The sequence below is a fragment of the Drosophila novamexicana genome, unplaced genomic scaffold (genome assembly GCF_003285875.2).
Source record: "Drosophila novamexicana strain 15010-1031.04,08,12 unplaced genomic scaffold, DnovRS2.1 tig00000387-arrow-pilon, whole genome shotgun sequence".
NCBI lineage: Eukaryota > Metazoa > Arthropoda > Insecta > Diptera > Drosophilidae > Drosophila > Drosophila novamexicana.
Genome location: NW_020824800.1, coordinates 4,037,600 through 4,061,670, shown reverse-complemented (window position 1 = coordinate 4,061,670; position 24,071 = coordinate 4,037,600). Strand labels below are relative to the sequence as shown.

General features: G+C 46.6%; 4 protein-coding genes across 6 annotated transcripts; 1 reads left to right on the top strand and 3 right to left on the bottom strand.

The window, feature by feature from the left end:
• Positions 1–72: 72 nt before the first annotated feature.
• On the bottom strand, positions 73–11,409 carry LOC115759807 (multiple epidermal growth factor-like domains protein 8). Its single transcript, XM_030700895.1, has 7 exons — positions 10,826–11,409; positions 10,346–10,762; positions 8,349–10,277; positions 6,942–8,240; positions 3,323–6,890; positions 1,920–3,252; positions 73–587 (listed from the first exon to the last, which is right to left on the bottom strand). Exons 1-6 carry the CDS (start codon positions 11,291–11,293, stop codon positions 1,961–1,963), a joined length of 8,973 nt encoding a protein of 2,990 aa, XP_030556755.1. The 5' UTR covers positions 11,294–11,409; the 3' UTR covers positions 73–587; positions 1,920–1,960.
• Positions 11,410–11,559: 150 nt separating this feature from the next.
• LOC115760102 (60S ribosomal protein L44) lies at positions 11,560–12,776 on the top strand. Its single transcript, XM_030701291.1, has 3 exons — positions 11,560–11,620; positions 11,884–12,057; positions 12,506–12,776. Exons 1-3 carry the CDS (start codon positions 11,618–11,620, stop codon positions 12,641–12,643), a joined length of 315 nt encoding a protein of 104 aa, XP_030557151.1. The 5' UTR covers positions 11,560–11,617; the 3' UTR covers positions 12,644–12,776.
• Positions 12,777–12,816: 40 nt separating this feature from the next.
• Positions 12,817–13,445, bottom strand: LOC115760101 (WASH complex subunit 3). Its single transcript, XM_030701290.1, has 2 exons — positions 12,954–13,445; positions 12,817–12,899 (listed from the first exon to the last, which is right to left on the bottom strand). The coding sequence occupies exons 1-2, from the start codon at positions 13,409–13,411 to the stop codon at positions 12,860–12,862; spliced, it is 498 nt and encodes a 165-aa protein (XP_030557150.1). The 5' UTR covers positions 13,412–13,445; the 3' UTR covers positions 12,817–12,859.
• A 2,688-nt stretch (positions 13,446–16,133) lies between these two features.
• Positions 16,134–22,865, bottom strand: LOC115759862 (striatin-4). Of its 3 annotated transcripts, none has more exons than XM_030700966.1 (4): positions 22,393–22,865; positions 18,799–19,288; positions 18,519–18,737; positions 16,134–17,529 (listed from the first exon to the last, which is right to left on the bottom strand). In XM_030700966.1, the coding sequence occupies exons 1-4, from the start codon at positions 22,786–22,788 to the stop codon at positions 16,418–16,420; spliced, it is 2,217 nt and encodes a 738-aa protein (XP_030556826.1). In that variant the 5' UTR covers positions 22,789–22,865; the 3' UTR covers positions 16,134–16,417. The 3 variants fall into 3 exon arrangements, with proteins under 3 accessions (XP_030556826.1, XP_030556827.1, XP_030556828.1); XM_030700967.1 differs by having other exon boundaries at positions 18,519–18,713; XM_030700968.1 differs by lacking the exon at positions 16,134–17,529 and adding an exon at positions 18,135–18,245.
• Between the last annotated feature and the right edge of the window lie 1,206 nt (positions 22,866–24,071).

The window sequence follows — 24,071 nt, the reverse complement described above, 5'->3', positions numbered from 1 at the left end:
CACGTTTTTTTATACATAATATTCATATGAATTACCATAACTTTATTTTATGAAACACGAAAAACGAAAACTAATCGATATATAAATACAAAATAATACACATAATAATTATTTATATATATAATAATATTGCAAAAAGGGGGACGTACGTAGCTACCAAATAATTCGTTTGTAAATATCATCCGTATACTTAATTACAAATTTCAGTTCTAAAAATTTTTACTAATCAAAAGTTTAAAAACACAAAGTACGGTAGTCGAGAAGAGAGTGAGACGTTTGAAAATGTATGTTTTTATGTGGATTCTTCTATATATTTTTCTCTTGTAATTTTAACTATCCCGAGAGACTGAATTGCATGAATAATTTAATTAGTTAAAATTTAATTTTGTTTCTGTTAAAATGAGACTTAGAAATTGGAATATTTGTTAATTTAGGCTCAACTCTGCGACTACTGTAAATACATATAACAATATTACAAAAAAAATATGTAAAAATAAGGAGAGAGAGCTATAATTTAAAGCTGTGAGAAAAATTTGTTACAACCTTTTGGTCACTCGAGTTTTTGTTTTGTTTTTTGATAAGAGTATCTAAGGGGTGAAAATATAGAATCACTGAGATAATGTTTTGTTCGATAGTTGTTTTTTTTTTTGTTGTGTTTAAACATAACGAGTGTATTAGTAGAGAGCGCGCTGGGTGTAGTACGTAGTACATAAATACATAGTTTTGTTTGTTTTGTTGTATGCTTAAATTAATATAGGTACTTAGGTGCAAAAAGTGCGAGAGCTTGTCGTTAAATTAAACTAAATTGAGCAAATGCTAACCATCAACCGAGAGAGAACAGATCGAAAGAGAGAAAATATACAAAAAAAAATAATAATATATATAACATAATACTCTTTATACAAGAAATAATCGTTAGCGATAATACCTTAAACCAATAGCATATAAAATATCATAGTTAGAGATTCGTTTTCGTATTCGTTTCAATGTTTCACCAAATTGCGAACTGGGCGGGACCGACGAGCGGGGGCGGAGGCGTAGGCGCGGGGGGGGATCAATGACACATTTAGTAGTAAATACATTCATGCATACATATATAATACGTATCTGTTCTGTTATTCGTTATTATCTCATATATCTTTTATCTATACTGTAGTTTGCTCTTTGCTTTTTTATGGCTGCTAAAAGTTGATGTGCGTTCGTTTGAGAAAAAGAAATGCACGATATAGTTAGTTATGGTTTTTCCCTATCAAATTGACAATACACAAAATACTTAACTTAAGCTTAAGACATAGTTTAAATTCCCGTTTGATATTTTTATAGTAAAAACAGAGCAGACAATGGTCGCACGCGTTTAAAGACTTTCATTAATTGGAATTTTGCTAGAAATTATAAACGGGTTTTTTATTGTTAAATGCATTTGAGATGCCTTCAAATCGAAGCAAATGCATTTTGCTTTGGATGAAAAAGTGAGCGGGTTGTTTTCCTTTATAAATACTTCACGAAGCTCTGCGGTTCTAAAATTAGCGGACTTTGTCTCTCTGCCGTCGCTTTAACTTGTTGAGAATTTTAAGCGAAAGAAACCCGAAACTTTTCCATTTTTGCGAGCGACCACTGTTTTGTTTTTCTCTTTCAATTTCTATTTATTTATAAATGTGCGAAACTGTTTTGCTTTTCGATTTTTCACTTGGTTTTGTTTTTTCTTCTCAGATCTTATAGTTTTTAGGTATTATTTCCCGTTAGCTAAACGTTATGTACAAAAAAATTGCCTAATCTATGCACAAGTACACATACATTAATTATACATATATATTTTCTGTATATATACATATGCTCGTGCATATATATATATATATAATTCACTAGTGCTGGGACGGGGCGGGGGGGCACGGGGGGATTTACGATAGATTAACACTTACATTTTGCAGTTGATTTACCAGAGTTCAGAGTTTGGAGCTCCTTAGGCCTGATGATGACGCTGGGTGCGCATGAAATGTCGCGCATTGATCGGATATTGGCGCGGATAGGATATCAGCGTGGAGCCGAGCGCAATGCTGAGCGGCGCCTTGGAGCGGCCGGGCAGGCTGACAAAAACGGTGCCCACCGCGGCGAGATTATCGTTCGTTGGCTCAATGGCCACCAGCATGATTTCCGTAGCCTGCACCGGACGCGAGCTCATGTGGCTGTGGCTGTGGCTCGAGTGGGTATGGCTCGAGTGTGTGTGGCTGGAGTGGGTGTGGCTCGAGTGGGTGTGGCTGGAGTGGGTTTGGGTGCTGCTCGTGTTGTGTGTGGGCTGATTGTGCAGCTGGGTTTCGCTCTGGAGATGCTGTTGCTGCTGCAGAAGCAGCGCCTGGCGTGCGCGCTGGCGCATGTGGCGCGTGGTGGTGGCAGACGTGGCCGGTGGACTGTTGTCCATGTCCAGGCTGGCGGAGGCCAAGAAGATCTGGGCAAACGGACGCTTGGCCAGGTGCAGCATCTCGACAACATGCTGGCGACGAGCGCGACGCAAATCCGCCGCCTGTTTTACCTTCCAGACGATGACGCACAGTGCCAGAAAGAGAAAGAAGCAGGAGAAGAATACGGAAAAGAACACAAAGAGATCGATGTGCAGCTGATCCTGACGAAACACCACAGAGCCATAGCTCGGCTCCGGCCCAGAGCTGGCGCGCAGTGCAATAAAGAAACGCGTCGCACTCAAATTGTGGGCATGCTGCGGCAGCGTCAGCACCAGCCGATTCCTCAGACCAAACAAACGCAACAGCGTATTGCACTGATTGAGTGTAACATGTGTGCTCAGATCCTTGGCGTACTGATCCTGCACCACAAAGCTGTGCCCGCCATGGCTGCGGCAGTCGTGCAGCTGCGGCACATAGAAGCTGCTGCTGCCGCTGCTGCTGCTGCTGGCGCCGAGACCCATGCCAAGGCCTGCGCTGCTCGTGCCCGTGCGTCGCTCCGGCGCGAAGAGCTTCTGCAGTGTCACGTTGTCGTGCCGGGGCAGGGCAACGTTCAGCGGATGTTCGCGCTTCGTTTTGGGCCCCCAATTGTAGCGATTGTCCAGGAAGATCTCGTGAAAGCCCGTCGTCTCGTTCGTTTCGACAATAAACGAATCATCCTGCGGCGACATGAACACATCCAGCTCGCCCTGCGTCACATCGATGATGATGCGTATGTCCACGTTCATGAACCGGGGCTGAATCACAAAGAACACTGTCTGGCCGGGCTTCAGCGCCGCCGGCTTCGATTTGCACTCCTCTGTGGAAGCAAGGGGAAACAGATTGATTAATAGATCTACCAACTCCCAGCTCTGAGAGCGTGTACTCACCTATTGGCTTGGCATCGAAGCACATGCGCGACTCGACCGTAATTTGTTTGTAGCACTGGTGTCCATCGGTGGGATTGCCGGCATACGAGTCGCGGCACTTGGAGCATTGGACGCTCCAGCAGAGCTGGGCCGAGTTCTTGCCACCGCCGGCCGTGCAGGTGGCATCGCTTTCCGTGTTGTTGGCGCAGTTGCACTTCTCGCCGGTGACGGCATCGCAGACATTGCCGTGTCCATGGCACTGGCAGGGACGGCACTGCTTGTGCAGATCCTCGCTGCCGCGGAAATAGCCCAGCAGGCAGCTGTCGCAGCGATCGCCGGCGGTGTTGTTGGCACAGCGCAAGCATGTGGCATTGTGGGCGGGTCCCTCGGGCAGGATGCGCTCCAGCTCGGCGCGTGTCATATTGAAGACAGCCGGATCCGCATCGTAGGCGACACACACATCGGAATGACCGTGACAATACTCCAGGCAGGGCTGGCAGGCATGACCCTCGCGCGGATTGCCCACAAACAGGGGCTGGCACTTCTCGCACTGCTCGCCCATTGTGTTGTTGTGGCACTTCAGGCATATGTCCAGCCGGCTACTCGACTCGCAGTTGGAATGCCCGTTGCACAGGCACTGGATGCTGCAGTTTTCGCCCACATAACCAAAGTCGCATTGGCATTCGTTCGGCCGGATGCAGTTGCCCCGCACGCAGCCCTGTGTGCACACCGGGAGGCAACTGTTCTGCTCCTCGCGATAGCCGGCGGCACAGACGCACTTGTAGCCGAGCGTGGGCGTGTCCAGGTCAATGCACTGCTCGGAAACGGCATCGCAATTGTGATGTCCGTTCTCGCACTCATTCTCCGCCGGGCACTGCACATAATGCCAGCTGACGACATCCGCATGTGTGAGCTGGGAATCGTTGCGCCAGCTGCTGTAGATTAGGTCACACGTGGAGCCGGAGGGATGCTCCTGCCGGTGCTCCAGTGCGCCTTCCGTGCAGATGCCGTCGCCATTGAAGCCCTCGCGAGCACACCAGCCGCAATGTGCATGCTCCAGACAGCTGGAGCACTGGGTATACACATGACACGGTTCGGGACAACGTTCCAGCTCGCTAGACTCCAACACTAGGCCACAAACGCCGCCGGCACAGAGCAACGGTTGAGCACTCGGCGACAAGCACGCGTTCAACATGGTGGACCATTTGCAATCCGTCGAGGCAAGGGCATCCGCCGCCGGCTGCAGGCAGCTGCTGCAATTGGTGTGCGTGTGACAGGCGGGCGGACACTGCTCGACCAGGCGATACGCATTCTTCTCGACCAGCTCGCGGGCAATGCACTCCACGTGGCCCAGCTCGTTGCGCGCCCAATGGCATTGGTCGCTGTGCAGCATGCACGCCTCGCAGCCCAGCTGATGGCACTGGGGCAGCGGGCACAGCCCGAGCACGCCCACGCTCAGCTCCTTGGGACACCAGGCGCTGTTGCGGGCGCAATCCACGCCGGCGGGCACGCAGCGTCCACGAATGCCGCACTCATCGCACCATTGACAGACGGGGCTCAGCTCCTGGTGTATGGGCCAGGCGGCGAGGCAGGCGCTGCAGCTGCCGAAGCTGGAGCAATTGCGACTGGCCAGCCAGACATCGTTGCAGGCGGGCCCGTTGTTGATGACCAGCGTACCATTGTAGTTGGCGCACGGCGCCCGGCCCTGGGTGAAGCAGTGCGAGCTGTTGCTGTAGGTGCTCTGGACGGTGCAGTAGCTGCAGCCCATATAATGGCGACACATGGACTTGCCGCCGCTCCACAGCTGGCAAATGTCCTCGGGCATATTGATCCGGGTCACATGGCTCTGTGTGGCGCTGCCATCCCAGCCGCCGATCACATAGATCGCACCGCTGTCCGCATCGATGGTCATGTCCTCCGCATAGCTGGCCACCGGCAGGCGTCCGATTAGTTGCACATCGTCCGTAAGGCGCACCCACTGATTACATGCATAGACATAAGCGATGAGCACATCTGTTGCATTATAGGGATTCGTCCGGCCGCCGTAGACGACCATGTAGTGCTCCGTGGTGACGGCCGAGTGGAAGTAGCGTGCACGTGGCAGCAGCGAGGCGGGTGAATTCAGTTCCCGGAACGTGGGCAGCTCCGTCCAGCTGAGCTTGGTCAAATCCAGGGCGTACAGTCTGCTCTGCGCCTCGCCTGCCGCATAGCCGCCAAATACATACACGCTATGCGTCTCCACATGGTACACGGCGCTGTGGCCAAAGAGCACAGGCAGGCGTGCGCCCATGGCCGCCAGCTGCTGCCAGCGTCCGCTGTCCAGGTTGAACTCCCACAGCTCCAGGGGGCGTGACTTGTTCAAGCTCAAACCGCCCACAAGCAACAGGGATTCGCGCTCCTGATAACGTATGTGGGTTAAGGTGTGCCCGGCCAGCGCTGTGGGCGACACGGACTCCGTTTGAGCCGCTGGATCCATCTCGATTTGATGCCAACGCTGGTTCTGTATGGAGAACTGCCAAAAGTCGGCGAGCAGACGTGAATTGGCGCCGATGCCACCATAGATATAAATGTTCTGCTTCTTCACATAAATTTCGGCTGCGTGAAAGTAACGTCCGAGCGGCATACGATCCTCGGGCGTGGACGACTCCACGGTGACCTGCAGCCAGGTGCCGTTCTTCGTATCGAACTGACGGAAATCATTGAGCGGCCCATGGCTGGGCGAATAGCCGCCAAACATCCACAGCGAGCCGCGTCGATCCGCATTGACCGAGTGCCCAAAACGTGGTATCGTCTTTCGCAGATGCTCCAGCGCTTCGCTCAGAAGCTGCGTGTTGAACAGCTCCGTCAGCACCAGATGATTCCGCTGCACCAAAGTGCCGCAATCGGCGCCCGCATAGTTGTTGTTGCTGCATATGCAGCGGCCGTATTCCGTGTCGCAGTAGCCCTGCAGCCGCTTGGCATGGCAATTGCTCGGGCATATCTCGATCTCGCAGCGCGCACCCACATAGCCGGCAGGGCAGACGCAGCGCTGCTGGGCATCACAGATGTGCGGATGCAGGCAGCTGCCGGCCACGCAATTCTTCACCGAGTACAGCGCATTGAAGCCAAAGTGTCGCCGCTCGCTGCCCTGTTTATAGTAGACGGTCACGTGGCTGGAGCGCGCCTCGATGATGCGTGCTGCGCTGTACGGCTCGCAGACGACGGCCAGCAGCTGGTTCTGTTGGGCGGCGCCCGTCAGATCCGGCAGGCTGTCGTAGATGTAGACGGCGTTCTCGTCACAGTCCATGACCAGGCTGTTCCATTGGAATTCCAGCTGCAGCAGCGATTTCTCCGCCTGCAACGTCTTTGGCTGCAATATCCAGAGGCATTCGCGCACCTCCAGGCTGGCGCCCCAGGGCGAACGATACGACTGATAGGAGCCGATGGCGCTGCGTCCAATGCTGGTCAGAATGCCGCGCGACTCGCACTGATAATAACACTGGCCGCCGTCACGCGGATCGCCGTAGTAGCCCGGCGCACATATATCGCACTTGAGGCCCTGTGTGTTGTCCTTGCAGAAGCATTCGCCGTGGCTCACATTGCAAATGCCCTGTGAAGAAAAAGTTAGTATATAGAGTATGTAGCTTGATCTCCTGCTTACCAGATCCTGATTGCCGTGGCCGTTGCACTCGCACGGATGGCAGCCAACGTTGGCGGTGGCATTGCCATAGCTGCCCTGACGACAACGTTCGCAGCGTTCGCCCTCGGTCCAGGCCTGGCACTGATCGCATTTGCCCACACGCTCCGTGCAGGTGGAATGATTGTTGCAGCCGCAGCTGATGCCACAGTCGCTGCCCGTCCAGCCCAGGTCGCACTTGCAGCTGTAGTCCGGCGGGCCGGAGCAATAGCCGTGCTGGCAGAACTCGTAGCAGGTGCGCACACAGCTGAAGCGTCCGTCGCCCACATAGCCGCGCCGACAATGGCAATTGTAGCTGCCCTGGGTATTGGTGCACTTGGCCTCCTTGTGGCAGTCGTGCAGTCCCAGCCCACACTCGTCCACATCCGGACACTGCGCATACGCCCACTCGGCATCATGCTGCGAGCTGCTGTTCAGCGCCAGCGAACAGTTGCCCGCACTGTAGCTAAAGTCGCCCTGCATGCAAATGCCCTCGATGGGATTGTCGCGATCGAAGCACCAGCCGCAGCTCAGCGTGCGCAGACAGGAGGTGCAATTGCGATGACGCTCGCAGGATTTGCACTGCTGCAACGAGCGCAGCGCCGGCGCCGGATGCATCAGCAATGTGGTTGTTGGTGTGGAAGAGCCTGTTGCTGCTCCCCCTGTTATCGCTGCCGTTGGCGGCGTGGCCACCTTGTCGATCCACTCGCGGCACATGCCGAACTGATACTCGCTGGTGTAGACGGCAAAGCTGAAGCACTGGGCGCTCGCCTCGCACCAGACACAACGTCCGCGCTCGCCCAGACACTGATCGCAACCCTGGCGCTCGCGACACGGTCGTGGACACTGTGCTAGGGCGCGCACGCTGCTGTTTGATTTTCCAATCCGGCCGCAGCGCGCATCGTCCAGCCACCACTCGCACTCGCCGTTACCCGGCGTGGAGACGCAGGCGCGACATGTCACATAGTTGGAGCAGTTGGCGCACTGCGTTGGCTGGCTGATCAGATAGGCCCAGTGGCTGCCCTGCTCCGCATCGTGGGCCACACAAACGGCGCTCTCGTTGACCGACTTCAGATGACATTTGCTGGTCAGTGGACACCACGAACAGGAGGCATCTGTCAGGCAGTGCAGACAGTTGCTATACTGTGTACAATCGCCCGAATAATACGGCTCCAGATACTCGAACGTAAACGCATTCAGCTGCCCGTTGTACAGATGCTGCAGCTCCATTTTGGTCTTCTGATACATGTTGTAGATGTTGTTCTGGCCAATGCGACGGCGGGCCTGAAATAGGGTAGAAAAGTGCAGGGATTAGCTTGGGATTTGCTACCAAAATTTGTATAGATAAATTATATTTCCTTTACACATCCTCAATTGGGCTTCAGTTCTCACCTGGAAATCGATGAGGAACGGCTGTTCGGTGCTGGGCAGCTGGACATTGCTACAAAACGATTGATTCGAGCTCTGACTGGAGACATTGTCCAGCATATCCAGATTCATGCCGAGGCCGACGCGCAGCACCGCCGACGAGTAACTGCTGCACACCTGTATGGCCGAGTTGTTGTTGTTCCATTGCTGGAGGGGACGCACAAAGCCGAGCAGTCGGGCCAGCATTTCGCCCTCCTGCCGCTGCTCAAAGTAGGCTGTGGGCGGCGGCGAGGCAAAGTCCACCATGGTGGCATTCACAATGCCCACATAATCGGGCATGGTAAAGTTAACAGGATAATTGTATTTAATATAGGTCAAGCCGGGACGTCGATCGTTTCGGGTGCACATATCTGGCTGGCGTATTTCGGTGCCCTGTTCGCCCCACCAGCCGGAGCTGTCGCCGCAGATGCCATAGTTATCGTCGCGATGATGACAGCGTGCATTCTGCACACACCACGTGCACTCGTTGAGGCCCAGCTTGCTGGCCACCGAGAAGGCGGCGCCATTGCCGCCGCCCCACTGGGTGCCATGCACCAGACAGGAATGGCAATCGCCCAGCGAGGGACAAATACCGGGACAGCGGGTGGTCTGCAGGTTGGTGGTGCAATTGGCACCAATTGTGCGCCCATAGCAGCTGCCGTCCGCCGAGCACCAGCCGCACTCCGGATTCGATAGACAAGCTGTGTGCGAGGCGTGCAAGCGACAGGCCATTTCCGGATTGTGATTGTAGAGGGGATTCTCGACGCGCAGCACCTGCGGCAGCTCATAGGCAAACAGATCCGCATTCACATTCCCATGATAGCCGCCCACTATGAGCAGCGTGTGATTGCGACGCAGTGCAGCCGCATGGGCGAACACGCCCTGATGCTTCGGATACAGACTGTCGTCGGCGGAGACGACCTGGTTGATCCAAATGTGACAGCTCAGATGGTACCAATACATTTGATTATCATAGCAAATCTCGTCCTTGTTATGGCGATGAGTATAGCCGCCGAATACAATCATATAGTTGCCCGATATGGTCGCCGTGTGGAAGGCGCGCTCCCGCGGAATGTTCGTGTCGCGCAGCGCCGTGCGCGGATACAGTATTTCGGTCCAATGCAGCTGGTCCAGCTGAAAGGCATAAATGCGATCCGATAGCTTCGAGAAGCGTGCCAAGCTGGTCATAATGCCGCCGAAAACAATCAGTGAATTGGTGGCGCCATAGTAAACCGTGGAGTGTGCGGCGAGGCGCACATCCAAGGTCTTGCCGCCGCGCGGCTGCACCAGCTGCCACTGTGAGTCCTCGCTGAGCGGCAGTCGTATGCGATAAATGCTGGAGGAGAATTCGCCCGACTCCACGCTGCCGCCAAACAAGTACAGGTAATCGGCCGCCGTGGTGAGGGTGTGCCGTGCCAGCGCCGGAGGCTGCAGCTCGGATTTGACAGCCATTTGCTTCCATTTGCCGCCGCTTTCCGTAGTATTATATTGCCAGAGATCATTGTAGAAGCTGCCATTGGCATGCTTGCCGCCATAGATGACAAAGCCGCCAGGCACACGATCTGCAGCATGCCCGTAACGTCCGTGCGGCTTGTGATCCGTCACCTCCTCGAGTATATCCTCCAGATACTCCGTAAGCTCCTCATCCGTCGAGTTGGCATTTACCGTGGTCAAAGGCAGCGAGGAGCGCGTCCGTCGCTGATGCAAATTCGACTCGGCCAACGTGTAGAGTATGTTGCGAAAGAAGCTCACATCGCTGGTCAGGCCCCACAGCTTGGCCTCAGCCTCGTTCTTGTGCTGCAGCACCGCCTTCAGCAGCGTATGATCAATCTTGTGCGGATGATAAAAATGACGGCGACTCTGCAGCGCTAATCCCCACTCATCCTCCCATTGACTGCTACTGAAGCGATATATCTGAAAGCAATAAATATAGTTTAATTAGCTTATGTTATCTTCATATATATCCCTTTATTATGGCTTACCTGCAACGTGCTAATCACATTGTTCAGATCGTAGCCACCGAAGACATAGAGCGCGTCTTCGTCCTCCATGTAGACGGCCGTGTGTGCGGCACGTGGCGTCATGCCCTCGGCATCGGTGGCCAGCCAACGCCAGCTGCTGCCTGGTGGATTATCGCTCAGATCGCATAAGCGTCCGCTGTAGCCGCTGGAGCAATGGCAGATGCTCTTCTGGCACTTGCCGCGACCCTGATGCTCGCCACATTTCTGGGGGCACGCCTCATCCTCACAGTCGGGCCCCACCCATTCGCCATGGCACACGCACTGATGGCCCACGCACTTGCCATGATTGTGGCAATTGTTTAGGCAGTTTGATATGTAGTAGGAAGCACGAAAACCGTCGAGCACATAGTTCGTATCACTGTACATGAGTATGAGCATCTGTTAGGAAAATAATCGAAAATTAATACTGAACAACAAGGCTGGGAATATCATGCTACTTACACTACCGCTGCGTGCAACCAGTTTCTGGGGCTGGGTGCGTCCGCTGAAGCTACCCAACAGCGTCGAGTTAAAGGAATCGCCATCGTATACATAGATATAGTCATAGGAGCACTCGGTGCCCATACTATGGAATGTTAGTGTTATAAATTGACTGTCATTTTTCGCTTTTATCAGCCATTCACAGTGCGAATCCTGGGTGTAATTGTAACCGGAGGGGCCGTCGCTTATTTCACCGAAGGGCTCGGTGAACACCTTGCGACTGCGATCGCATGGTGCTGTTATGTGCAGCTGTTCCGATTGTAATGGCAATTGAAAGCAGATTAACCAGAATGTCAAGGTTGGCAGCAGTGCGTACATTCTTTGCATTTTAATTACACTTTCGCATTCGTAGCCCAATCTCATTTTTATGCTAATTGTGTTAACACAATGTCGGGCACATCCGTTTGTATTGTGTTTATCCGGTTGCATTTGTGGTGCTGCATGTTTTCCACTCTGCTTGCATTGCACACAACTCTGGCACAAGGCCGTTGTCCACCAGGAAACTCGTCTACCGCTGAAAAAGTTATTATTTTCTCAGCTATTTTTTTGATGTGCAGAACTGCTTCTTTTTTTTTTGTTTAATTTTACCAATTAGTGATGGGCAAAATTTATCACCATTATTTCACACACAGTGACTGTCAAAAATCGTGGTGAGTGTCAAAGTGTGGCAACACTGAATTTTGCCATCTACAGCGACACGTAACTATTGCACATCTCTAATTCTGTCTTTTTGGGTTTTCTTTCCTATTCAAGATGGTAGGTGTTCAGAGTGGCCTTAACGAAAATCAACAAGCATCCGCGTTTACAGCATTCATAATGTAAAACAAATATTTAAATATTGCCCAGCACAATGTTTTCTGTGATTTGGTGGCAATATTAACCGAATGTGCGTACCTGAAATGCGTTCTGCTTGCATTTGAAACTTGTGTGTTTGCGTCCCCCAGTCTGAGATGGCGGCAAATTGTGCTAAAAGTTGTAATGAACAAAAAGTAATCAATACGTTTCTTGTGATTTTATAGGTGAATGTACCGAAACAACGCCGCACTTTCTGCAAAAAGTGCAAGGTGCACAAGCTGCACAAGGTAACGCAGTACAAGAAGTCCAAGGAGCGCAAGGGTGCTCAGGGCCGAAGACGTTACGACAGAAAACAGCAGGGTTTCGGTGGTCAGACCAAGCCCATCTTCAGGAAGAAGGTAAGCTCTCAAAGATGGTTTAAACCTTCTTTTTTTTCTTGGCACTTCCAGTAGATCTGAATCGCTGCGCTTACACCATTAAGCATTAAGCTTTTCGTTGGGACATAAGTGCAAAAGTAATTTGTTGCTGCTGCTTAAAATGGGCGGCTATGCTGCCTTTCTCTGGGCGCATAAGGCTACCGGCACCAACCTACAATATTTAAGATAAACATTATGGCACTTAAAGTAGAACTGAATCGCTGCGCTCATAAAGCTTTTCGTTGGAACATAAGTGCAAAAGTAAATATCTGATGCTGCATTTCCACGGTCTTAGGGGCAGCTATGCAACCCCTGTTTTGGGCGCATAATGCCCGGCACCATCAGACAAATATTAAATACGTTTTGTAGATACATTAAAATAACACTAACACTTGTACTAAATGTTGCCCGTTTGTTTTCTCGTTACCAGGCTAAGACCACCAAGAAAATTGTGCTGCGTATGGAGTGCACTGAATGCAAATACCGCAAACAGACGCCCCTGAAGCGTTGCAAGCACTTCGAGCTGGGCGGTGACAAGAAGCGCAAGGGACAGATGATTCAGTTCTAAGCGTCCAGCTTGTTCATCATGGATTAACCCAATAATCGCCCGCTACCTTTTGATAATGAAGTGTTTTTAAGTTGTTTGATCGACTGCTTTTGCTTTGCAACAAGTGGGAAAATAAAACAAATTGTAGAAGTAATTTGAAGCAAATGTGTTCATTTAAAAGTGTAGCATTCCCTCCGTCTGCTATATCACAATGTGGGCTGTCTAGAGGTGCACAGGTTAATCCAGCACGCCATCCTCCAGCAAAAAGTCGGGTTTGCTGCAAATTCAATGTTAGTTATTTTGGAGATGGCCGTCATGCTATGCTACTTACTCCAGCAGTTGTGGGTCCAGACCCTCGGTCTGCATTTTGATTTTAACAGCAGGCGCTGGCACGCCCACGTGCAGCATTTTAAAGAATTTCTTATAATGGATATCTTCGCAGACCTTCACGCCTTTCACTTCGACTTCAGTGGGCTCCGCCAGCGCTGGCTTATCGATTTCGTCAGAGATTGTCGCCTCAGTGTTTACTTGAGGCGTGCTGGCATTATCTGCTTCATTATCTACCGGTATTGAAGCTAATTTGGCCTCTAGAATTATTAAAGCTGCTTCAGTTCTTTGCAGCTGACGTTCCATTCGCACAAATTTGGTCTCGCAATTCAAGGCGAATTCGTTGAGAAAAGTGCAGGTGCTAATTAAAAAGTGATTAACAAAGGCAAGTATGCGCTTTTGGTTTAACGGCGGTATCTGGGTTTTATCCACATCGCCCGTAAACGTTGCGCTTGCTTCCATTATTATTATTATTATTAGTATATATGTCGATAACTAACTTATTGATACGAGCTTTCGATAACACTGGCTAACATATCGAAAAGCCGCCACATTATTGTGGCAGTGCTGTAAGTGTAGAAACAGTGCTGTTAAAAGCTACTTAAGTGTAACGTATTTTTAATATTGTTTTTAAATATTTTATTTATTCGTTTTTATTATATCTTAACATGAATTGTGTGGATTTCATTATGTTCTGTTGTTTAAGTATTATGTATGGTTTTTCACTTCGATTTATTATAAAAGTATTTATATATAGTTTGTTTTTTTTTTTTTGTGTTTATTTTCGTTAATATGCATGAGTTTTGTTTTCAATTTCTATACGTATAAACTTATGTGCAGGGAATTGGGTTCATTCCTCTATATGCTCAAATCTACAATGAACGTTGTACGACTTAATGTTTAATTTGCTTTTTAATATTTGCACGCGCATTCAGCTGTCATTTATCGAATAACACTTTGAATTGTATTGCGCTTTAAGATATATTATACTTTGTGGCATTTCATTGCGTAAAAATAATAAGAATTTACGTGTTTACAAACGGTTTTTTGTTTTTTGTTTTTTTTTTATCTTGTAAGATGTTTCCATTTAGAACGTAACGCATGCGTGTTGCTGTTGTTGAAAAATATGGCAGTGGATTTGTAAACGGTACAAAAATAAAAACCATTTTGTGCGAGTTTTTCCGTTTGACCCTTCATCAATAAACAAATGAAAATGCTGCCAGCAGCGAAATTTTTCTTCAAATGAAAAGGCAACAAAGGTTTCTTTTTTCAATTTAAATTGGATTGCTTTTTTTTTGTTTTTAGTTTTGTGTTCGGCTCTGATTCCATACGGATGAACTGCATCGTTGTAAACGAGAACCCGCTGGTCCACAACGTTTTAGAAAATTGTGTGTGTGTGTGTGTGTATTCTTTTATCATATTTATTAAATTGTATTGCGAAACGAATTGGAGTCTCTTGGTGTTGAAAATCTCAAGGCCAAATGTGACGATACGGCTTCATTTTGTAAACTTTATTTAAAATAAAAATACATGGTAATAAAAAAATCAAAAATGTACAGTTAAAATTAAAAATCAATAGATTTAATGTATTAATGTTCTGTATGTATATGCGCATCACTCTGCTAACTGTGTGTGTGTGTGTGTGTGTACCATCATATTAGTAGTAATATATCATAATCGCCATTTTCATATAGATCCATATGTGTGTGTGTGTGTGGGTGTATATTTATATATGATATCGCATTTTTCATTTGTAACAACTAAAGTACAAATTAAAATACACATAATTTATGTATACATATATAGTAGAGGATTTTCATTTTGTATATATATATATATATATATATATATATGAATCATCGCATGATGTTTGTTTGTTTTTTTTTTTTTTTTTTTGAAATTTTTATCGAATATCAACTTGGGTTTATTTTTTATTTTAGCCGCGTTTCGTTACGTTTTTTTTTTTTTTGTGTTGACGAAACGTTTTTAATAATAATTGTTAATACTAGCACTAATATTGAGTTGCTCGGCATTCATGTCCACATTTTAACGTTTATTTGATTACAATTTACGAATCGTTAGGCGACTCTAAACATGTATATATATATATACGATAATATATATATATTCAACTACAAGTGTACGAAATCCATTGGATCAGCGATTGGCGCCGTTTTCATTACTTCCCTCTTGGTTTTTACTTGTTTTCTTTTAATTTTTAATACTAGGCATAAATAAAATAAATAGCTTAGCATACAGTTATAGCTCAACGGCATTTATTATTTATATAATCTGGATCTCTCTGTATATGTGGATCTCTGGCCCAAGCATTGCGTACTCTTTGCATTTTGTTGTTGTTGTTGTTGTATGAAAAATGATAGAAATAGAAGCATTTACTTTTCACTTAGTGTTTAATAAAGTTTTCTGGCGATTTTTATGTTTACTTTCAACTACACTCGCTTTCTTCTACTCTCAATAAATAAACATCATCATCAATCAGCATTATCGTCGTCGTTTACTAATCTTAATTTACAACTTGCACGCTCTTTGTGTTATCGGGGGAGGGGGTGTACGAGTTTTGCATATATACATACATATATATATATATATCGATATATATGTATATATGCCACTTATGGACTACAAATTTGATCGTCTATATATCATTACGTAAACGTTTTGTTGGATGAGTAAATTTGAATTGGCAAAACTTGCACAGCGAGTGGCCAATAACAAAAGGTACGTACATCATGCATCATTCGTCATTCGTCATTCGTCAATCATCATCGATTACATCATTCAAGTGTCTCTATATAAAATGTACAGTAAAACATCCACTGGAGCAACTATTGACACAATCGCTGCGCCGTTTTGGCATAAGAATTAAAAACTAAATTGTCATCGATATTGGCAATTGTCTACATACAAAACGAAAGGAAACTATATAAAATTGTTGAGCTTGCGGCTTAAAAAGACATGCTACAAAATCAAGAACTTTACATTTGTTGTTAACAAATAGATACATTTGTGTGTGTGTGATTAATATGCGGCATGGTTTTGTATTCGTACTCGTTTGATCTTTTTACAGATTACAAATGTGCTCGCTCTTACGCTCAGAAATGCCATAATAATAATGTAAATTTTATTATATATATTTTTTAGGTTGATTTTGCCCATTTTTTTTTTGTTGTTTTGTTTTGTTTTATGTATGTATATAGCAATGTGTTGTGTTGCATAATTTGCGGTTGTTGTTCATCTCTTGTTTATAATTGTATAATTAGATTTAAATGTATTATAGTATAATGTATATATATAAGTGTATTTATATGTATAATTATTTAACTCGAACTCGTAATCGCTTAGCTGAGAGCTGCTGCAGCATTGGCTGTGTGTATGTGTGTGTGTGTGTGTGAGTGTGTATGGAGAAGGGGAGGATTGGGGGATTGTGGGATCGGGTTAGTCCTAATCTTAAACAAAGACCTTGGCCAATCCATCGGCACCGGCACTGGCTATATAGGGCTTGGTTGCATGGAACGCCACATCGAATATGCTCTCATCGAACTTCTTGCGGTGTGCAGTTATCTCCTGCACGCACGTCTTATTGTCCAGATTCCATAGGCGTATGGAGCAGTCGTGCGAGCCGGACAGCAAATACAGTCCATGCGCATCGACCGCTAACGATGTGACTGGCTCCAAATGCGCGACCATCGAATGCACCAGAGTTCCGGATGTGTTGTCCCAGAAGCGTATATGGCGATCCTCGTGCGCCGTTATGGTTATGGGCAGTGTCGGATGTGAGACGACCTTATTAATGAACTTCCCCGTATTGCCGGACATCTCTTGTGATGCCTCCAGTTTGATCACCTGCTTGCCCGTCTCCGTATCATAGATGATGCAGTGTGCACTATTATAGGCCACCACAATGTGATCCACCTCGTTGCGCACAAAGTCCACGGATGAGGGCCCGCCCTCGGCCTCCGCGGCCGTATAGGTGCGCAGCAGCGGCTCCTTGGTGTACGGTGACCACAGCTTAACGGTGCCATCCGCCGAGCATGATACAATATTGTTCTGCATGGTGGTCAGACCCCAAACGGCGTCCGTGTGCCCCTCCAGTGTGCCGGAATGCACATTCGGATCGTAACAATCATATGGATCAATATTGGGTGATGGCAGCTGCCAGCATTCGATGTTGCCATCGAGGCCACCGGAATAGCATGTCTCGCCGCTGGAGGACATGCCCAGGCACAGCACGGGTCCGGTATGGGCGCGGAACGTGTACAGCGGTTCCACATCAAGACTAGCGGACTTTTTGGCTTGCACCGTTTTCTGTAGATTCCACAGCTTGAGCGTATTATCCTCGGAGGCGGTAATTAACACCGGCTCCTCCGGATGGAAAATAAGCGAGCGCACACCATCGAAATGGGAGCGCAGCGTGTACTTGGCATTCCAGGTCTTGCGATAGCCAGCTCCGCCAGCGCTGCCGCCGGTGCCGTCCTTGGCATTCGCATCGTATGCCCCATCCGACTCATTGTTGACCGTCAGCTGCGCCAGCTCACCCAGTCCCAGTGAACCGTCCACCTCTGCGAAGAGAAAATGATGAAGGAAAATGTTACTGGGCCAGGCAAACGAAACAGACTACGCTAAAAGCAGGCAAAGCCATCAACGGCAACAGCGACAATATCGATTAATTACTTTTCCAATAACTATCGATATGTTTATCGATCATCGATAATTGTAGTTTCTTGTTCAACACTTAATAAATGGGCAATTCCTGGCTCTATCACGTGATACTTGCAAATATATTAACAAATATGTGAGTAATCAAATCAATTAACACGTTACGAGACGGATTATTAATGTTATTTTCGTCTTCTGGTATAATGAATTATTGGTTTATTGCATTATATGTAGTTTTTTTTTAATAATAAAAACGTTACGTGATGCACATTATACGAAGCATTTTCTCATGATAATTTAGGCGAGATTTGTTTAATATAATTTTGTAACTGAGCTTTTTATGAGTTTCAAAAAGACCGAAAACGGATTCACATATATTTAGTTGGAATATAAATATTAATATTTAGGATTTGAAACATTTCGTCCCTTCTTCTCTTCTTCTTTGTAACTCAGGAATTACCCAATTATTTGTACATTTTTATCGAAACAATCGCTTGCCATCGATAGCTTTGAAGTTCTATAATTTGTTAAGTTTTATGTTAAGCTGATGAGTAAAAAGCACCTTCGGTCATGAGATTCATATCGTTTAAGAGCTGCTCTCCCACCTCGGCCTCAAGATCTATGCAAAGATGATCGCGTCAACAAGTCAAGAGAGAAGCGAAAGAAACAGAAAGCGGAAAGCATAAGACAAATACAGCGTTTGTTCTTGGTTTTGGTGGGTTTTGTTTGTTTTAATGGAAGCTCGTGCAAACGGGACTTTGCAAAGTAAAAAATGTAAATGCACACTACGTAAGGTGAGGCGACAGGCGGCGGGAGGGCTTGTTAAGTTGGTGTACGGGAGTGGATGCAGCATGGATGAGCTACAAGAGAGTGTGGAGCCTATTGAACATACCTTCGGTTAGCATATCCTTGCCGGATTTGGGCCGTTTGGCCATTTTGACATCGGTATCTTCATTGTCGGTAGCGACCATTTCCAGATCATCGGATATCTCATCATCGTCGGACATCTCTGTCGGTCCCAGGAACTCAAAGTTGGCCATGACCGCCGCCTCCGTGTCCAGTATGATGGCATCGTTAGATTGTTGCACTTTTTTAGCGGGAGTATGACGGCCTAATGTGAGCAAATTATTCAAATCTTCAACAGGGGGGGAAGAGGGTGTACAATGACCTACCTTCCGATTCTGAGGCACGTTTATTGCTCTCATTTCCATTGATATTGGGACTGAGGTTCTCGCCGCCGCTGCCAATGCCGCCGCTGCCAACGCCACCGATGCCACCGCCGCCGCCGCCATCATGATCCGCATTATTGTTGAGGCCAAGTATGGAGCGCACACGATTCGAGCGCACATCGATTATGTTGTCTGTGTAGCCAATTTCGGCCAGATATTGGCGCAGCATTTGCCTGCCCTGTCGCCACGTGGTGTTCGACACGGAACTGTAGGGCACTTCCGAATCGGTCGCCACATCGCCACCGAGGCCACCATCATCATTTGACGAGGGCTTGAACTCGTTCAATTGCGGCGGATCGGTTCCGTATTTTAATCGATAAAATTTCGCTCGCTCCTGACGCAGCGCATATTCCAGCATCTTGATGCGTCGCGTCAGATCAGATTTGAGGCTTTCCAAGCATTTACGTTCGCCAAGCAGCATCGCGATACGCGCCTAAAAATATGTATTAACAAATTGCTTAGTTTAGATAACATTTTTTTAAAAATCGATAACTATCGAAAACATGTATCATTTAATAACTATTAAAAGCCCGCCTAACTTTGCTAAAGCTTGGAATCAAATTATTTTTTTTATGTTTATCGATAACTATCGATCACGACTATGAATATGATAACTATCGCTAACATGCTCCTTTCTCTACGCTAAACGCGAAATCCATCTTTTTGGTGCCTATGCAACGGGAAATAATCGTAATAAAGTACTCGATAGGTTGAGATTTGAGGCTAAATATTGAGAGCATATCGATATCGATAGAATATCATAAGTAGATTATAAAGAACAATGGCTTTCAGCTCATCGGTGTATATACATAGATACTTAAGTATTGGGCATGATTGTTTATCCATATGTTGCATTGGCTACAGCGTATAATTAATTTTCATTAATGTAACACTTAAAAGCTTTCATTGTACTCTCTACGTACGTATGTACGCATGTGTGTGTAAATGATAAATGTGTGCGTCTCGTTGCATTCCAATTGTGTTTGGCGCGACGCTGCGGCGGCCTCATAATTGACGGTCCGCTGCGCCACAGCAAATGAAAACAAAAAAAAAACAATTAAATTCAATTAATTGTAATATAAAATTACAGACTTGCTCCACTAATTGTTGCTCAAGAGCGAAAAGGATAGAAAATGAGAGCCAGAGCGAAATCAGTAACATTTACCGCTATCCGGCGTTACAAATGCAACACACCATAGTAAAAGCCACACACCCTCCATCCTACTTTCCGACATTGTAAGGTTATGTAGCATATTTCTGCGCAATACATTGCGTTTGTGACGGTGGGGGAAAGCAAAATATTGTTGCAAAACGCCCCCGCACTAGCTAGTAACAGGAACGGGATAAAAAGAAAAAGAGGACAGGTGCGTAACGATACCGCACACAAAAACTTTTGCATGTTTCCTCTTCGGAAAACTCATTCAATGTTCTATCACAGAACTGGATAGGGTATACACATAAACACACACAAGCACACACACGTACGCACAATTGGCCTGCGCGCCCCAAAGCAACAATAACAATTTCCACATTTTAATAACAGAAACAGCAGCGCATGAGAGAAGCAAAGAGAGCAGCCGACTGGGAGTAAATCAACAGAGTGAGAGAGAGAGAGAGAGTACAGCGCGTAACTATGCCGCTATTTGACTTTATACACAATTTGTTTCATTATTCTTCAGTTGCTGTTGCGGCTGCTGGTGCTATTGTTATTGTTGTTGCTGTTAATGGAAACATGTTCTGCATTTGAATTAAAATTCAATGGTTTTTTATTCGGCACAGTTACTAATTAAAGCACGCATTTACCAGTAATATGTTAGAATGCTGTTCGCGTGCCAGTACTGAAGTGGCTGCTGAATGAAAAAGGTGGCAACTGCAAAAAGCGACAAAGGGCACACTTCCACAGTATGGCCACGCTAGTCAGGCAACTGCAACAAGAGCTGGGAATCGCAATAAGTTTGTGTGTTTATGCCAAGCACATTTTAAACTACCCAGTGACATGCAACGGCGGCGCTGACGTCTACTAAGCAGAATATGTGGGCGGCAGGTGGCGCATATTTTTTTTTTGCTTTCTTTACAAAAATATACAAGCGGCAGCACAACAGTCATTTGTTGGTATAAAATATATGAATAATGAATTTGTTTTTGGCATTGAAAACTAATGTGGAAGGGTAGAGTTGGGCCATGTTGTGTTTGCTTTCGTGACACGAAAGCGTACGATGATTAAACATCGAACAAGATTTTACCGTAGTTCTAGATAAAGCATGTAAGAGCTTATAATATAATCATACATATATATATATTGTCAAAAGTTGTGTTGATCACAATTTTCAACCATCTCTAAGAAAAGAGAAAAGAAATTAAAACGTAAAATAAAATATGTAGATAGGAAATGACAAATGCAAACCGAGCCGACATTTTTATTTTCTTCTCACATCGAAGCGACCAATCATCAAATGCAAAACAAATGAGACTAATTAACAGCTGGCCTGACGGCTTTTGCCATCGATTCAATTCAAAAAGCAGCGACAGAGGCAGCGGGGAGCTAACAGATTGTACAATGAACCGAGCCCGGCACAAACACAAGGACGTTGCATGTGCAGCACTGACACTGACACACAAACAGCCGCAAGTCAGAAATAGACGCACGCAGCGTGTGGAGCCCGGCGCACGACATATAACACACACACATGCGTACATAGGCATGGCATGTCCATATACTGAGTTTGTGTGTGTGTATGCAAAAGCGCTAAAATGGCTTCCAATGTAGTGGCTGCTGCTGCTGGGTATGGGGGCCGTCGTCTAGTCGCTGCCCACTCTCTGCTCAATTTTCATATTCTTTTTCTCATTTTTTTTTTTTTTTTTGTTTTTGGCAAAACACAAACAAGGCGAACAGGTTCATAAATGTTTGCGACAAATTTGTACGGTGTGTAGGTAAAGTGCAGCGTCACCGTCGCCAACTTGTTTCGAGTGCAGTGACGTTTTGAATGTCACTTGTTTATCAGAGCGTAACGGAATGTACACTGAGTGCATCGATGCTGCATAGTATCGATAACGATAGCACGTTTACAGCTGCGATTGCACTTTTTTCATTGGGTGAAAGCGATGCATAGGGGCTTGGGGAGAAAGGAGTTGGGCAACCGCTTGACCCTTGCTGTGATACAAAAGCATCGATAAGGTGATCAGCACGCACACATTGAATTGAGGAATGTAAACAACAACAGAAATGCCCAGAAAATTTCCCTTTACATAGAATTGCGGAATATAAACAACAGAAATACCCAGCAAATGTTCCTTCTATGTTATTAAAGTTTTTGCTAACGAGATAGATGGATTGATCTTATAAATTACGAAACTTGGTAATTTTATGCTTGGTAAAACGAAAATTTCGATAGTTGAAGCAAACGGACCATAAAGTTACAAAACAAATTAGTTACAAGAAATTGTTATGCGCTGCCAGCTAAACTCATTTCCGCGGCACAAATGCAGAAAAAGAAACTCATTGAAATGGAAAGTGAGCTTTAAGGAGGACGGACTCACCTGCAGCTCGGCCCTGTCGACATCCCATTGTGAGCGCTCCAGTTCGAAGCGCGACCATTCGTGCTGTATGAAATGCAATATGCCCGGAATTGTGTATTGGGGCGTGGTGGCCTGCTGATTATTGGGTCCACCGCCGGGCCCGCCCATGCCATCGTCGCTGCCATTATTGCCACCGCCACCAGCACCGCCCATTCCGGTGACTATGCCACCTACATTGGCATTCTGTCCGCCCAGGCCGCTGATACTGAGCCCACCGCCGACGCCGCCGCCGCTGCCCAAACTGTTGGATAGCACACCGCCGCCGATAGCTGAATTGGCAACACCAACGCCCAGTACGGCTGCACCACCGACCGGCTTGTTATTGATGCCAGCGGTGGCTCCCGAATTGGTTCCCATTTGTGTTTGTTGTTGTTGTGGCTCGACGCTGGCTTTTCTGCTTGCTGTTTGTGTCGCTTGGCGTAGCCAGATGCTGTCGTCGCCGTTGTAACTGTTGTTGTTGTATCTCTGCCTCTGGTTCCGTTGTTGCCTGCAGTCACTGCAGTTAGTTGTTTGTTGTTGTTGTTTTTTTTTTAATTTTTATTTGTATTTGTTTTTTGATCCTCTTTTTATTGCTTTTGGGTTGACAAAAATCTCACTCGATGGCGTTGGACACGTTAATTGGTCTGGTTCTTAAAGCTTGCCCTCGAGTGTTATTTTCTAGCTGGTTGCTTCTATTGGTCCTGTTTGGAAAAGACAGAACAGAATTGGCCAGACGTAAGACAAATGAGGTCATTGAATTTTCGCCGAGCAGCAAACAAGGAAAAGGATACGGGCTTAAATAACTGCCTGCCTGTCTCCCGGTTCGCTTTGGCTCTTTCTCTCTCTCTCTCTTGTTAGCACTTCACCGGAACCGTAAACGCCCCCGCTCCGCGCGCGCGTTCTCTCACTCTTTTTACGATACAACAACGTCACAAACACACACAACACAACACACGCACACACATACAGGCGCACTCACCCAATCGCACTGATTTGAATGACAACGACAACGACGTTTACTACTATTCAGACACACATACTGAAGCTACGTTTCCAGCACATACCACTTTTCACAAATCTATTAATTTTACTCACATTTACTTGAAAATTTTGTTGACTATTTACAAATTTTTCCAAGGAAACGTTGTTGCTACCGTTTTTTCGACTACGATTTTGGTTAGAGACGTTTACGCAAAAAAAAAACACACACACACGCAATTTTTCTGCGACGCGAAGAAGCATCAAAGTGTAAATGCAGACAAACGACGTTTTTGTTTAATTACGCGGCATACGATCACATTTAATATTTTTCTCTGTTGGTAATTGCGCTATTTACAATTTGTTACTAATATAATTAATGCAAACGTCGTGCATTGCACACAAAAAGTCGATTCAGCCGTTTGTCGCACAGAATGTTTGGCCTGGAACTCTGAAACAACAGAGTTGCTGCTGCGCGTATATGCTTTACTCGCTCACACACATTTTGTTAGCCGCATGACTGTATGGCTATCCCAGTCTACGTATCTATATACAAAGAAAAACACACTAACACAAGCGCACCCCAAAGCCGTACTATTTTCACTTTGTTTAATTCAAAGAAATGTAATATTTGTTTGCGTTTTACCAATAAAGCTAGCGCCAGTTACGCTCGGCTTATTTAG

Bases quoted from the DNA above. Each gene is read 5' to 3' on its own strand.
- LOC115759862 (XM_030700966.1), bottom strand. From the start codon at position 22,788: ATGGGAACCAATTCGGGAGCCACCGCTGGCATCAATAACAAGCCGGTC. The intron at 18,738-18,798 runs GTAGGTCATTGT...TGCTCACATTAG, and splicing joins ACGTGCCTCAGAATCGGAAG to GCCGTCATACTCCCGCTAAA. The intron at 17,530-18,518 runs GTATGTTCAATA...TTCTCTTCGCAG, and splicing joins CAAGGATATGCTAACCGAAG to AGGTGGACGGTTCACTGGGA.
- LOC115760101 (XM_030701290.1), bottom strand. From the start codon at position 13,411: ATGGAAGCAAGCGCAACGTTTACGGGCGATGTGGATAAAACCCAGATA. The intron at 12,900-12,953 runs GTAAGTAGCATA...TTGAATTTGCAG, and splicing joins CTGGACCCACAACTGCTGGA to CAAACCCGACTTTTTGCTGG.
- LOC115759807 (XM_030700895.1), bottom strand. From the start codon at position 11,293: ATGCAACCGGATAAACACAATACAAACGGATGTGCCCGACATTGTGTT. The intron at 10,278-10,345 runs GTAAGCCATAAT...TATTGCTTTCAG, and splicing joins ATGTGATTAGCACGTTGCAG to ATATATCGCTTCAGTAGCAG. The intron at 6,891-6,941 runs GTAAGCAGGAGA...TTTTCTTCACAG, and splicing joins GCCACGGCAATCAGGATCTG to GGCATTTGCAATGTGAGCCA.
- LOC115760102 (XM_030701291.1), top strand. The intron at 12,058-12,505 runs GTAAGCTCTCAA...TCTCGTTACCAG, and splicing joins AGCCCATCTTCAGGAAGAAG to GCTAAGACCACCAAGAAAAT.